Source organism: Anopheles gambiae, chromosome X, assembly GCF_943734735.2.
Source record: "Anopheles gambiae chromosome X, idAnoGambNW_F1_1, whole genome shotgun sequence".
Taxonomy (NCBI): domain Eukaryota; kingdom Metazoa; phylum Arthropoda; class Insecta; order Diptera; family Culicidae; genus Anopheles; species Anopheles gambiae.
This window is the reverse complement of record NC_064600.1, coordinates 2419425-2434389: the sequence shown is the minus strand read 5'-3', so window position 1 is coordinate 2434389 and position 14965 is coordinate 2419425. Positions and strand designations below refer to the sequence as shown.

Sequence of the window (14965 nt, the reverse complement as noted above, 5' to 3'; positions counted from 1 at the left end):
GGGAAGGGAGAGAATAGAGGGAGCGGGGGAGTACGGTACGGTAAGGCAAAATAAATTTGTGCCATATTAAATTGACACTCTCTGCCCGACTGTACGACGCGCATGCGAGCGAAAGACTCGAGCGCTCCACAGGCGACGAACCCCACGAACTCAGTATTTGCGCTGTTGAACTTTCTCGGACTGGTTGACAGCATCATACGTCGTAAGATCATATAGCACCCCCTCCACACAAACACACGCACCTATATCCACATAAGAGGATGACGGTGGATACGCGGAAAAAGGGATCGATCGACAGCCGCCGAAACCGTTTGTAGGCTAAAAAAAAAAACAGGATCGCAAGCTTGGCGTGCGAAATATGGCTTTACGTGCCGCTTAACGTACGGAGCGATGATAAAGTTTCAAGCCTTACACACCTTTTTTTCCCGGGAGTGAAATAAAAATCCCCCGAACCCAGGGCAAAATCGATCGTCGGACCTCGCCTTGATGGACCGACGGTGATCGGCACTCGGCGGCTATTGCGTGCAGGCAAGCCTGCCACATACAGCAACGCTGCGCTGCATACTAAACGCTGTTTGGTCATTGCCCGGGCGCACTGGCCAATCGTACTGGCCCGGCCGGGAAAGGACGCCGTGCGGATACGCGGAAACGAACGCGGTACGCAAGCAAGCGAGTGAACGGGCGCGCGCGCGCGCGCTCGCGTCTTATGACAAATAAAATGAGTTTTGCGTCCTCCCTTTCGCCGGTCCTGCTAAGGGCGTATGTTGGCTGGGACCGGTTGCAATATCCCATCCCCCCCCTTTGCCCTACGCCTGCCAAAAGCAGCGGCAACCGTTTTTCCTAGACAGACTGTTTATCTTATCTGCTGTGTATGATGTTCGTGTGTGTGGTGGTTTTTTTGTTTTCAATGTACTTTTGCTTCACTAGACCAGCTTACATTAATTTCATCTTGCCACTAGCGCTGGGAGGTGCAGCTGCACGTCTATGGCTGCCCATTTTCGCCCGGTAATAGCCAAACAGTATCGGTTTCACTTGAAGTTTTCGTGAACCGGCAGCTGATCGAGCTGCGAAGAAGCAAACCGATCGGGCGTGTCACTTTCATTTGACATCTTCATTTGGCGCACTAATCTCTTGCAGTGTCCACCGTTTATTGGGTGGATGCGGCAGACCCACTGCCTGCAATTAAATGTAGTGGAAAAAAGGCTTATTTGCGCTCTCTGTGCTATAAAATTATAACTCCAAACCAAATGTGCGACACGGTGCCGATTGGTACGGGAATCACCGTTTGGCCTGGAAGCTGCACCGAAATGCCGTAATCATGCGCGAATGATAGGCTGGGGTGTTGTTTCCACCCCTTCAACTCGAATGCGCTGCGACCGGAAATTACGCGGCAAACGCGGTCCCCCCCCCCCCCCCCCCCACAGTGCACGCTGAATGCAGTCCACATCAAGATAGTGGTGCCATTAAACTTTTATGGCCAGTTGCGCTAACCTTCCACAGCCTTCCCGCCGCCCCGGCAAGGCAGTAAAGGAGATTCCGATTATTAACAGGCGCTCCGAACTTATGCAGGCGCGTATCAAGGCGTAATGCGAAAGAGAGGATTGTAAATTGTCAGGCGAGTTAAAATGACGGTTATGTTATTTGCTTTATAAAAATGTTTTCGCCACACGGCAGTAAAACCAGCCCGTTTAGCAATCATTAGCAGCGAGCGGATTTGCATTCCATTGGTAGGCATTAAAAACGCAGTTTTGAAATATTGTAATCAAATATTGCTTTCAGCGCATTACAGGGTTTCCCAGGTGTTCGCATAGCATTGGGACACTTTATTGACTCTTTCTTACGTGAAATGAACTTAATGTGATTGGGAATTGGACTCTATAGCACCCTTGTTGGACAAATCCAATAGGAATTTACAAGGAGCCCGTCCAAAAAGGGTGCCAATTTCCAACATATGAAGTTCACTTCCCATAGGAAAGAGTCATGGAAGTGTCCCACAACTTTGAGAATCCCTGGAAACCCCTGTATGTTTGCGGGTCTTTAAACATTGCAACGCAAAAACCTAAAACTTGCAAACTTCTATGCCAAAAAAAAAACCAAATTCTCCAAACACGATTGCTTGCGAGCGACAAAAGCTCCCTACTCGTATCCTCTAATGCTCAAACGACAACACATCTTGCCCCAAAAAAAAAAAACATGTATCGCAGTGGGCAGCGGGGAAAGCGAACAGGGTGGCAATGGTTTTGCCGAAACCGAAAACCAGGAGAAAACCAGGTGAGCGGACTGGACTCGTTGGGGCGCAAATAAATGCACACCCCGTTTGGAAGCATGGCCTCCCTTCCTCCCCGACCTGTGACGGTCCGGTGTTTTGGGGTGGGGCACGCTGCACGCGGTGCAGTGTACCATTGTGCAGTTGGTACAGTTTTTGCTTTTTGGGGTGTACGTACACGTTTTTTTTGTGGGTATGTGTGAGCGTATTTTGTTTTGCTTTCGGTTCGCTTTAAATGTTAGAAGTCAGCCAGCCAACCTTTCCCTTTTCGTGGGAAGGGAAGGGGGGGAGGAGGAGGGATACAGACCATACAGACAGTTCCACAAATCCAGTAGTGAATGCGAAATGCGATCACCACAAGCTGTGTGTGTGTGTATTTGTGCATGCTTTTCTTCTCCCAAGGGCAGCCAGTAAGGATCATCTTGTTGGGCATCTTTTTTACATAAAACAACACCAAAAATCCTGTTTTCAGTAGTAAAAACACCACTTACATCGCTAATCAAATCCACGTTTGGGGCGGTGTGATGATTGTGCTGCTTACTATTGCTCCCTTCGCTTGCCGGTGGCACTACCGCACCCCTGGTAGCTCTTTGGGCGCAATAACTCACACCGCCACCGTACGCTGCAACAGGCAGGGGCTCTCGAATGCTCACACGTACACGCGAAACAAACGCGGCCCCAACCGCGCATGGCCGGTCGGCCGATATCGGCAACGGCATCGGCAAACGGCAAAACACCCTCCCAGCAAGGGAAAGGCACACGGATCCCCGCAACCGCGAGGCTCCCCACCCCCAAGACGCGCCCGCGAAGATAGCCGGGCAGAACTGGACCGCCGCAGCTGCACGCCATCGTGACGGGCGCATGGTTGATGTTGCTGCTGCTGCTGCTGCTGCTGCGGCTGTTTCTATTCCAACCACAAACCAGCCCCTCACTCCCAGCCTCCTCCACCTTCTGTTTGTGTTGCAGTTTCCTTTTTGCCAAATGCAAGCCCGCTTTTCTAATCTTGCAATTCGCATCTTTTGCGCCCTCCCCGTTTTGTTTGGTTTAGGTTTTGCTGCATGTTTGTTTTTTTGTGTCTATCCCTGGCAGTGTCACACACCCTTTCGCCCGAGGGTGGAGTTGGAGGGTGTCGATGATGATGTGTGTGTGTGTGTGTGTGTGGAGCGGGGAGTAAAGCGGTGTTGAGAGTTGAGTGATGTTTGCTATTACAAAGTTGTACGGCTCGTGTGCTGTAGTTGAGTGGTTATTTCTTCTTAATTGTATGATTCATGATTTTATATTTGATTTTGCTTGTTAAAATAACTGTTTCGTTTATTTTCTCAACAACAGTACATGAAACTTTGACGACTTGTATCCATTTATTGCTTTTTGAATGATTAACTGCTTACTAAAACTATTTCTCAAGCATTTTTAATCATCAAAATAGTACAAAAGTTCTACCGTGACCAGCTGAAGGACAGTGACATAATCATGGAGCCTGTCGAAAAGAAAATGATCCCAACGGTCCGCACCACACCCAGACACAGGCCACCCGAGAGCACCCGGCTCCTTTGTGTGCAGAATGGTCCGCCGGGGAGCGCTGGTAAATGTCGTTCGGTTCTATTTTTCGCTAATCACCGTCAAGAATCGGGTTTTCCGAAACCGATAATCGCACCTTCCCGCCCGCGAAGAAAGGCAAGCGAGTCTCGGCTACCTAATGCCGAGAGACGTACGATAAACGCTAGTACATCGACCTCCATCATTTCCTCTTTCGAGTTTTCCAGCACCAATAAATACACGCCGATAGGGAGAGCGAGAGGGAGTGCTATGTAGAGCGGGCAAAGAAGACCTTTACCCTTTTGCTCCCCTAGTTTCTTCTATTTTATACATACATCTCCTCTCTCTCTCTCTCCCCAATCTAAAACGAAAAAAAAACACCTCAGCACACACATGGCAGGGCGGTCGGGCAATGGGCGATACGTTATGTGTCCGCGGGCATAAATTATGCACCCAGCAAACCCCCCCCCCCCCCTCCCCCCTTCTCCCTCACTGTGAAGACTTCTGGTGAACTTTTCCCGCCCGGCCCACCCCCCCCCCCCTTGGCGGTACGCAAAAATACCACCACCAGGCGAACGACAAACCACGTACGTTCGTTCTTCGAAAATCGAATTCATATGCATGAACCACCCCTACCCCCTGCTCTCCGCCAGACAACCGTTGGGTGTGCGTGTCCGTGTGTTTGCTGGGGAATTAATTTCACTCGGCGTGGCCTGCGGGGCGCTTCAAGCGCTTCCAGCTTCCAGACGGATTAAATTATAGCGAGACGAAACGGAGCGGCCATTCGAGCACCCCACGGGGAGGGCGGGGGTTCAGGGTGCGGCGGCGAGACTTATTGGTATTGCATAACGTCGGATGGGCTTTGCAACAACAACAAAAAAAAAAACAAATGCGTCAAAAAATGTTTATTTTTAGTGAAAAGCTTTTCCAATTACACTGGATGGGACTAGTAATTTTCTTACAAGAAACGTTTTTACTCGTTTGCCCTGTATAGAACATTTTGTTTTATTTTTAGTGAAAAGCTTTTCCAATTACACTGGATGGGACTAGTAATTTTCTTACTAGAAACGTTTTATTTTTAGTGAAAAGCTTTTCCAATTACACTGGATGTGACTACTAATTTTGTTACAAGAAACGTTTTTACTCGTTTGCCCTGCTTAGAATATTTTTAGCCCCGCTTAGAAAGCTTTAGACAGATTAAACACACATAACTGTTACCAATCTTACATAATTAATTATTATTTTACACAATTCCAAGCAAACACAAGATGAAACATTAATATCACCAATTGAACCTCAATTTTGTCTCATGATATAACTAAATCCTGTGTTAATAACTAACTAATTTACATTACTTTATTATTTTTCTTCCATTTGACTCGTTTATCTCCAATGCATAGGCTATCAAATTAAGACAAAATAGCCCTAACGAAGCAAAAAACTATTAAAAAAAAAACATCTCCTCTGAGATTTTCCACCATAGCTCAATTTTTGCCTCATTTGGTGCTTAAACCTCTTCAAAATAATCATTCTCGTGTTTTTTCGCGAATATCTACATATTCTTACAAAAAAGCAGCAGAAGGAAAATCGTGGCAGCGGAGAGCAATAATGATCCGTTACCTCTCTACCGCAGCCCGGCGATGGATAATAATGATGGCTCGAACAGGGTGCATTACTTCCAAGCGTGGCGTTCTGCTCAAACTTTTACGGCAGAGCAGCGGTGGGCAGCCAAGGCGTGTAGGCGTTTAGAATGTTTGCCGCATCGCACCGGGAGCACGAAAAAGCATAAAGTGTATTATGCAAAGTAAGTCCAGGCAGTGCCCTCAGGCTCGCTCGCTCGCTCGCTCGCAAACGGAAGATGGATGCGAGAACTGCTGGAGGTACGGGAGCCTCCCGCCCCAAACCGCGGCATGGCACTTGGGAGTTGTTTTTTTTCTCTAAAAACGCCCCGAAACAGCCCTTACTCCTTGGCGAAACGATACACAACAGGGCCAAATTTCCTGTTACATCGGGCACGAATTCGCCACGTACCTGGCAAAGGAAATAGGAACTAAATTGCAACAAGCTGTACTTTACTGGAGGAGGACAGAACAGCAACTGCAATACAACCACAGATCAATTTTTGTGTGCTAATGCCGAGTGACAAGCACATTAACCTAAAGAATGTCTTCCTGTCGCTTGCCCCTGCCTGTTTGCTCACGGTCCCGCGGTGAGAAGCGATAGAATTGTGGGGAAAGCAGCTTGGTCCCCCCTCCCTCCCCATTCCCCACCCCTTTTGCCACCCAATGAAGGATGGCAGGAAGAAAAGTGGTCATAATTCTCCAAACTACCACCCTTCTTCAAGAGTGTACGGGCAACAGCAAACGCTTCAGGGGACACACGCGAGGAACGAAAAGCGTTAAAGCGCAAGCATTCGAAGAATAGTTTCGATGCTGAAGCTGGAGGGGCTGTAGTGAAGAACAGTGGGGGAAGAAAGAAGTGCTGCCACGCTGCCGGGATGCAAAGCTGCCCATAGTAATCCGAACGGTGTGTGTGTGTGTGTGTGTGTGTGTGTGTAGTCTTGCAATTGTTGCACATCGCCAAGACAGAACGAAAATTGCATACAAATGCATTCATCTCCGCGGGAACCTCGATTCTCGACATTACATAGTGTTTTCGATCTTCCTGGCAGGCGGTTAAAGGAAGAATAGGGAAGAAAGAAAGCATTTGTGTATGCGCACCACCGCTCCACCATCACCGCAGCCCATACCATACCCCCATAGAGAGACGGGGGAAAACGAGCGAAGCGGAATTGGCGTTCGTCGCTGTACGGCTCGTTGTATTCCCTTTTTTGTTCCGCTCTCCCCTTTGCCTTGTCACAAACGCTCGTCAAAATGAGCTGATGAACTTTCCAGGCACATTACAACTGCAGCATACACACACTCACACACGAGAGCCACTCACGGTCTGTAAAATATGTGCACATTCTCCCGGGACTCATTATGCCAGTAGTGGCTTTTGAAATCAAGGGAAACTGTGCAAACGGCGAACCTTGCAGTCGTAGCGTTTCCCAGCCGTGGCCAGAGGTTAGACAGTTTCTTGTGTCCTTCCCCTTTTGTGTCTGTGGGTCTATGTCGGTGCATTGCGATGCGATTGCCTCCGCACATACTCGTTTGTTAGATTTTCAAACCCCCTGTTTCAGGCCAAGCCACGTCGTCGAGGGCTTGTGGTTTGGCTTTCTTTGCCCACGAATGTGCATATTCATGGGGATTGCCTCCAGCTCATGTGTGTAGGATGCGTTCGCCCTGCTGCTTGTTCTGTACCTCACTACCTCATTAGATTTGTGGACCATTGGATGGGCAGCCCATGGCCCGGAGTGATAGTGATGGGTGGTTAGAACCGTGCCGGCAGTACGTCAAATATCGCGCTTCGATAATGTGCTCCGTTTCGGTGCGAAAGATGTTTGGTCATGCCTTCGAGAAGCCAGAAGACAAGCAGTCCACAAGCAAAGTGCACAGTACTTCACTCGAGTAAGCAAAGAAAATTACTCGATGTACAAAAAAGAGCAACGCTAAGAACGAACTCGTTGCATCAAAACTGCCATATTTGACCCAAATTTCGGTCCTTCGAACCGGATCGGGAAGCGCTTCACATCAAAACTTCAAAGGGTCATTTGCGCCTCCAAACACTGACCCAAAAACCTAGCTATACTGGCGTACAGCTAAGGCGTACTGCGCGATTGCAAGCGGGGTGAGATATTATTTATGCATTTGAACACCGCCCACCCCGAAACGTGCCAGCGAAGGATAACGTCGCAACAACATATTTTGCAACAGGAAGCAGTGGCGTGTCGTTGCACCACCACACCGCAAGTTTCGGTCAAGCGTGCAACGGGCCGCTATAGAAGACGGTAATTCATAGTGACCTCATCCCCTCGGTCGCTAATGCTAGGGAAGAGGTACAGAATGAAGTATTGATTTTGGTCCGTAAAGCACCGAAGCGATTGTGCCACGGGACAGGAAGACTACCTCAACCACAAGCCGTGCATCCTTGGGCTGACCCATTTTCGTGGGTCGTCGTCGCCGTCGTCGTCGAGCTCACACCCTCTGTCTGTCGTAATCGCATCGAGGGCAATCAATCAAACAGGGCACACGCAGGAAGGCATAAATATCGATGACGTACATGCCCTGGCTTGCCGGAATGGAGCGCGAATGTGGGTTAAGTCCACCGGCTGGAACTGTGCTGGCTATGTTTTTGTTGTTTTTGTATTCCATCGGGACATCAACTGGATTACTTTTCCATTGTTACTCGTGTTGGTGGAAATTCCTGTACAAACAGCAGATTGGATGAAATGTCATCACAGTTGAAGTTCTTCAGTACACATTCAAAGACCATCCCTTATTCATTGAGCCTAATATTTAGCCAGATGATTATTAGTTCTCAATATGAGTAGTAGAACTTGGAACAAAACAAGAACCTACTGCTACATCGACTACTTCGTTCTGAAAGTTACATCTTCAGGTCTTCAGTTTTCTTGAATGAACCTGTAATACCTGATTTCTGAACATGATTCCGATTTGAGATCTGAATCTGAATGTCCTGAATGGTCCACTATAACTCTCAATACTCAATTCCAATGAAACTTGTCAAAGATATAGATATCTTCATGACTTCAGGATATATCAGCACTAGCAAAGTGCTTAATGTACGTTAACTTCAATGTCTTTCTCAACCCTTATTTCTCTGCATGATCTTAACTGTCAAAGAGACATCAAATGTCGGCACTATCAGACCATATTGTCGTTTAAAACTGCAAGCCTCAGTATAAATAAAAAGAACCAAGCGAAAAGGAACAAAATAGCAAGATGTAAAACATTTCCTTAGGCGTAGACGTGCCGGCATAGAACCATAGGCATCAACTTTGCATTACGATGTGCACAGTTTCCCTGCCGCATTATGCTGTTCCAAGCCAACCCTAACAAAGGGCCGATGGCAAATGCGCACATCCCGTTAGGCTCGTGGATTCCGGCGGGCAAGGAAGACTGACCCCATTTCCGTAAATCGACTCGCGGGCTCGGTTGCGCAACGCAACGATCGGTATGTCCAATTTTGGTCGGTTTGGTGGACCTACCCTAACCTGGAACGTGTCCTCGGCTCACGGCAAGATCGTCGCCGTACGTGCGCGTTCTAGCATTGGGAATTCGTTTTTGTATCATTTAATTCCCCCTTCACCCTCACCCCGGCTTCTTTGAGTGCGTGGAAATTATTCAATATGCGGAGCAAGAAGAGACTTACGCTGCTACCATTACACAAAAAAAAGAAAGAACCAACATATCTGTCCCGCTGGGCGAAAAGCCTGACCCCGAAACAGGATCCTTCGCTGCCCGGGACCGAATTGTGAGTTCGTTCCAGTCCTTATACGGAACGAACCCGTCTGCCTCGAAGGAAAACGACGAGCCGTCGCAACACAACCACTGAAAAAAGCGACCAGTAAACCAGTTTTCCCGAACAGCGTGGCCTCGTTTCGGGTACCAGAAGGACGGAGCCGCCCGACGCGCGACATCTTCAGTGTCAGTGAGGTACAACGGCAAAGAGGCAGCTACAAAGACGCGAGAGCGCACATACACACACACACACACACACACACACACACACACACACACACACACACACACACACACACACACACACACACACAAACACACACAAATTACCGCACTGAGCCAAACTTTCGCGGCTTTCGTTGCACTTATCTTTACTGTAGCGTTTCGTTTCGGAATTTTTCAGACTGGTTCCCACCAGTGACGCTCTTCTCGGCCGGTCGTCCTTCACGGGCGCACAGTAAGGCACACGCGATATCGTGCAAAAAGGGTAAAGGATGGGCAAGTGCTGTGCGACCATCTGCGCGTTATCTGTGGGAATGGCATCTGGAACGGCCTTGAGCATCATTGTTTCGTCTCGGTGTTTTGTTGCACGTCTCGAAAATGTGCCGGCTGGTAAGGAGTTTTGACTGCGTTTAAGCATGTTTAAGGAGTAAAATAAGCCTTTGCTGTTTGTGTTCATTATGAAAGTGTAGGCTATGTGAAACTACGTGGGATTTTTCAGCCATCTTGAGGCACCTCTTGGCTCGGAATGAAGCTGCAATGCTTATGAAAGCTCTGAAAGCACTGTAAAGCAGCAGGTATATGAGTATATGAGACACTTCAAAGAACTTTAATTAATTTGTTTCTAAATAAAGGGAAAAGAGCGTACCGTAAACTATGTTAAAAGCAGTATTAACGTGCAATTGCTTCCCTGTTTACGTTTTGTAGCAAATCTTGCAAACCTTTCTCGCATCTCGTGTGATTGCTGTGCTGGTTGGTACAAATTACCACCTAAACCATGCAGCCCTCTATCCAACCATCCGCGTTTTCTCACTCACATTGCCCGCTTCAATATTGCACGTATCCCCCGCGGGCGCCCAAACCAACGAAAAATCCACCAACTCATCTTCCAGCGGTGCGCGAAATGGGCCAATTTTCCCTTCCCCATTCTAAACGACCCGATCCCGTTAGGCTGCTTCCATTTTGAGCGGCCGTGCGCGCGCGCGCGCCCACCCGCCCTATGCTTTTAACATTCCACAGACCACAGGCCAGAACTCGCGTGCACACACACACACACACACACACACACACCCGGCTCAAAGGATGCTACCACCCATGTTCCTATCAATATGCGGTCTACAAATGGACTCCCTCGAACGAAGCGGCAAGAGCCCAAATTGGTTCGACCCGGAGGCACAATCCGGGCACGTAGAACCCAGCAGAAGACCTCTTCTCTTTCTGCGCAGCAAGAGGCTGCTTGCGGGGGCTGATGGCGACGATGACGGTGGCAGTGGATGCTGTGTGTGTGTGTGTATGTGTTCGCGCTCATAATGTACGCCGGACAAGGCAAGCCACAGGAAAATTGCATCCACCGCGAGCTGGAGTAGCAGAAGAAGAAAATAAACGACGCGCTGGAAGGGACGACGTGTGTAAAAAAACCGACCCAAAACATAAAGGCTGCTGCACGACGAAGAGGTTAATGGTGACCTTGCAAGATCCGGGCCCTCACACGACGGCTGGAAAGGGTTGGAAAGCGAGGAAAGGAAAGCAACTACAGCTCATAATCATCATCAGCCGAGGCATTGTGGGGTGGGATGCGATGGGTAACGTTTCCCTGACCATGTCTCCCTAGCACTCTATGTGTGTGTGTGTGTATTTTTCGGAGGAAAACGAAGCAAAAACACAGCGTAATAGCAATCGATGGCCCCAACATGGCGCTCTCGGAAGAGTGGATAGCCAAAGCACTAGGAGTTCCTCCTAATCATCCCTTTGCAGTACACGCGCGGTGCGTTGCCGTTACCGCTGGCCCAGAACCATCATTTGCGCGGGCTGCGGGAAGACCGGACCAACAACGTTCGGTAAAATGTTCCGCGCTGCCTGCCAGCCAGTACAATCAATCAGATTAGTATGTTGGCGAGTTTGTATATATGTGTGTGTGTGTCTGTCTGTCTGTGTGCGAAGCGGATACCAAATGGACCGATGAGTCGTCACATTTCAAGTGTCCGTTAGACGTCCACGTACTGTTGTTTGAAGCACGCCCGAAAGCATTACGTTGCTCAGCATACGAGATATATAAAATAACATGTAAATATGAGGACCTAATCGAGTTCTGAAATTTTATTTGTGATATCCAAAATGTAGCATCAACGACTCAATGCATCTCGAATACTTTATATCTCGCCTACGAGTAGTTTCAGAGTGGTTGTGCTGTCTCCTGTTAGATGTCTTCCATAACTCTCAGGCCGCAACGGGATCTTTGAGATTTGAGCTCAGTAAGAACTGATAACTCTCAGGCGCTCACGAGATCTTACAGATTTGAATTCAGTGAGAACAGTAATACTAACGTCCGAGTTATACATAACATGATTGATAAATAAAGAATTGTTCTATTACACTAGCATTCAAACCCAACATCACTTCGAGACATTATCTATTCTGTAGATTCTTACTAGATCATACGTTCTTCTTCGAATTAATGATCAGTAATGCTCTGAAACCTTTCATTGTACTAAAAAGGCGTCAAAAGGCTTAAATTATTGGGAAGGCTCTGAACGTCCCATGAGTCTTGAGGTATCAATTCTCGCTAAGAGCTTACTCCAAACAAAGCTGTGCATTCTTGCTGAGATCTCAGCCCCTGGTGGGCAACAGAGCCTCCAAACCATTACGCCGCAGGCCGCATTTGCCAAAACGAGCCGTCCAACGACGGCCTCAGCAGTCGCTGACAGAGACCGCCGTCCAGAAACTATTACGCTCAAGATCAGGCCCCACTTGAAAGGGTCAGTGACACGCACATTATACCGCGTGCTGCGTTCAGCTTCCACTTCCTTCGGCGTGCTGTAATTTAAAAACAAAAAAACAAAACGCTCCGAACACCGGTTGATACGGAATCCATTCCCGAGCAGGAGAGTGAAATGAAACGGCCCAACACGACGTACACATTTTGACCAATTCCAAAGGTGTGTCTGCTGGGCTGCCCGTAGCACAAAACGGCCGAGCAGCTCGATGGTGAACGGAGATGCTAAGTGAGAAGAGTTCAAGCATAAGTGCAATCATTATCGCTCGCGAGTTGAAGAATATTATTGCCCTTTTTTTTTTTGCTTCTTAGCCAGCTCTCCCCCTCCCTCCCGGGTTCGATAATTGCACCGATTGGAACTGCTAAAACGAGAAGCAAAACAAGGGCTTAATAGGGTTGTACCGGTTTGGGATGCTTTCCATTCCATGGGCAAAGGAAACACGTTTACGTGGCAAAACAAAATCGGCCGGAGTTATTATTCTAACTATTGCGATGTAATGCAATAAACAATCAGAAACAAAAAGCATGGAAATTAGTTACAAGTGAGCATTCGTGATGCACAGGACAGGGAGCCGCGCTGAAGGATCACTTCAGGACCACAAAAACAAAGCTTCTGGGTTTTGTTATGCCCCTGTCGGCCAATCGGTTTATAAATGCAGGTCCGACCTCGTCCCGATGAGGTAATAATGCTTTAAAAAAAAAAAACAATAAAACTCGCTAACCCCCGTCACAAAACTGGAGCAGGTCAGCGGTGCACATTTTCGCATTGCATGCAATATGCATAAATATCCGCCAGCACCAAACCGTGACACGTCAGACGACGAACGCGACCCCCTCGGGGGCCCTCTCCGGAAGTGGGCAATATTTTCTCTGCCGCCACCGTTAATCAGATGTGGATTTTAAATTCGCAAAATGAATTTTAAAAGCTTCCGTGAGGGTGCACCTTCGTCCTAATGGCATTCCAGCACACACACACACAAAAACACGCGCGCACTACCCAGGATTGTGTGAGCGTGCATTCTGGCCGGCGCGGCAAGAGAAAGTGAAAGTTGCAACTCTTACTAAAACACAATACCATTAAGAAAGAAAAATGCAAATCCCACCCGCAGCGGTTGAAAGTGCATACGGGCGGACCACGCCACACGGCACAGTTTCCCTTGAACTAAAAGCCCGAGAAGCCATTAAAAAAAAATCCCCCCCCCCCCCCCCCCCCCCCCGAACGCGCCACGGAAGGATAACGGCCAGGAGTGCCAAAATGAGGACAGGAACAAATGCTGTTTTGCATACCTGCTGAAGGCACCAGGACACGGCCGGACTGGCCGCGTGCACGCAACACCCGAGCGCCCAGGCGCGGGCAAAAAAAAAGTGCGAGCTGGACAGCAAGCAAAAGCGAACAATAAAGCGCCGGAAAACCTTCATGACGCAACAAATGGGCTCGGCACGCGGACGGAAACCTAGTTCGGTCCTATCCCGAAAAAAAAAACGGGAAAAAAGGAAGCTCAACAAGGTAAATTGGCTCCGCTACATTGTTGCAGCTTGACCACAGGGGGAAATAATGTAAAATTATTGGATGGAAAGGCCTTGCCCAGCATCGGATTTTTTGAATTTTGAGTTTTGAATTATAAAACTGAAGCAAATCGAATTCCAACTTTTTCGTACGCCTAGTGCCACACTTACCTTTGGTTTATGCTGCTCGGTACGATGCTGCGGCAGTGCACGTAGCGGGCTAATCGATGCGGACGCTGCTCCGTCATGGTTTGTTTTCCCCTTCCTTCTCGTCACACACTCGTTTCCCGGTTCACGCTACTCTACGAACAAGTTGCTTAACGTTTTCAAACTACTTACAAGGACACTCACGCCGCTTGCACTATCGAAAAGTGTTTATGATTTGGTTGATAATTTGTACACTTAAACACACATGCACACACGCGCGCACTCAAGTCATTACTTTGTGTACACTTTGCTGCCCAGTGTTTTGTTTGTTTTACTGACGAATGAACGGCCGCGAACGGAGTCGCATGTTTTTTTGTTTCAACACACACACACACAAACCTGCTCCAACATTCAACCCATTTTTAGCAGGCACTAGCAGACAAAGTGAAACTAGTCGAAAAAAAAAAATAATGAACGATTGCAATCGATGGTTAGCGACGAACCTTTAGGTTGATTTTATTGTTTTTCACTACTTTTGGCTGCTTGTCGCGGGGCTCGTCGCGTGTTGGCCTGGGCTAACAGGGTTTGCGGATACGCGTCAGCTCACCCGGGGCCGCACCAGCTGAGGCAGTGTTGGTTCTGTAAAGAGGGCAAACAAGAAAGAAAAAGGCGTCAATGTTAACAGGTGATCAAGCCGTTTCTACAGGCAAGGCAGTCGAACAAAACATTCTGGCAAGTGTACAACAAGTGCACAGACAAAGGTGGATACTTCCTAGTCAATGTTTTGGTACAGTTTTTTTTTTAGAGCGCTCATGCATCTTAGACTGTGCTGTCCTGGCTGTTCCACAGAAAATCAGAGTGGGAAATTTCGTGCTCCAGTTTTCACCTCGATCATGTACACCAAAGCACAGCGTCGCGATGCGATGTTTTATGCTAATCGAGCAGCGAGAGAAGGCGACAACATTGCTAGCCCGCAACAACAGAGCTGTTTTTTTTGGTACTAACTGACGTACACCAGCAACGCTGGACGTGCCGGAACGAAACACTTCGCTACATGCAGAAACACACGAGAAGGCCTTTCTTTTGAAATAGATTTTGACACGGAATGGTTCTCGTACAACACAACTGATCCTAGATGCAATGTAGGTATTATAA

At 48.1% G+C, this 14965-nt stretch overlaps 1 protein-coding gene across 7 annotated transcripts in view; it reads right to left on the bottom strand.

The window, feature by feature from the left end:
* The window catches only part of LOC1272110 (cadherin-86C), a 113474-nt gene that overhangs the window by 56451 nt on the left and 42058 nt on the right, over nucleotides 1–14965 (bottom strand). For all 7 annotated transcript variants that reach the window (XM_061646912.1, XM_061646923.1, XM_061646915.1 and 4 more), the window contains one exon: nucleotides 13835–14449. In XM_061646912.1, coding sequence (XP_061502896.1) covers nucleotides 13835–13911 — 77 coding nt within the window. In that variant the 5' untranslated portion in view covers nucleotides 13912–14449. The remainder of the gene's footprint in view (nucleotides 1–13834; nucleotides 14450–14965) is intronic.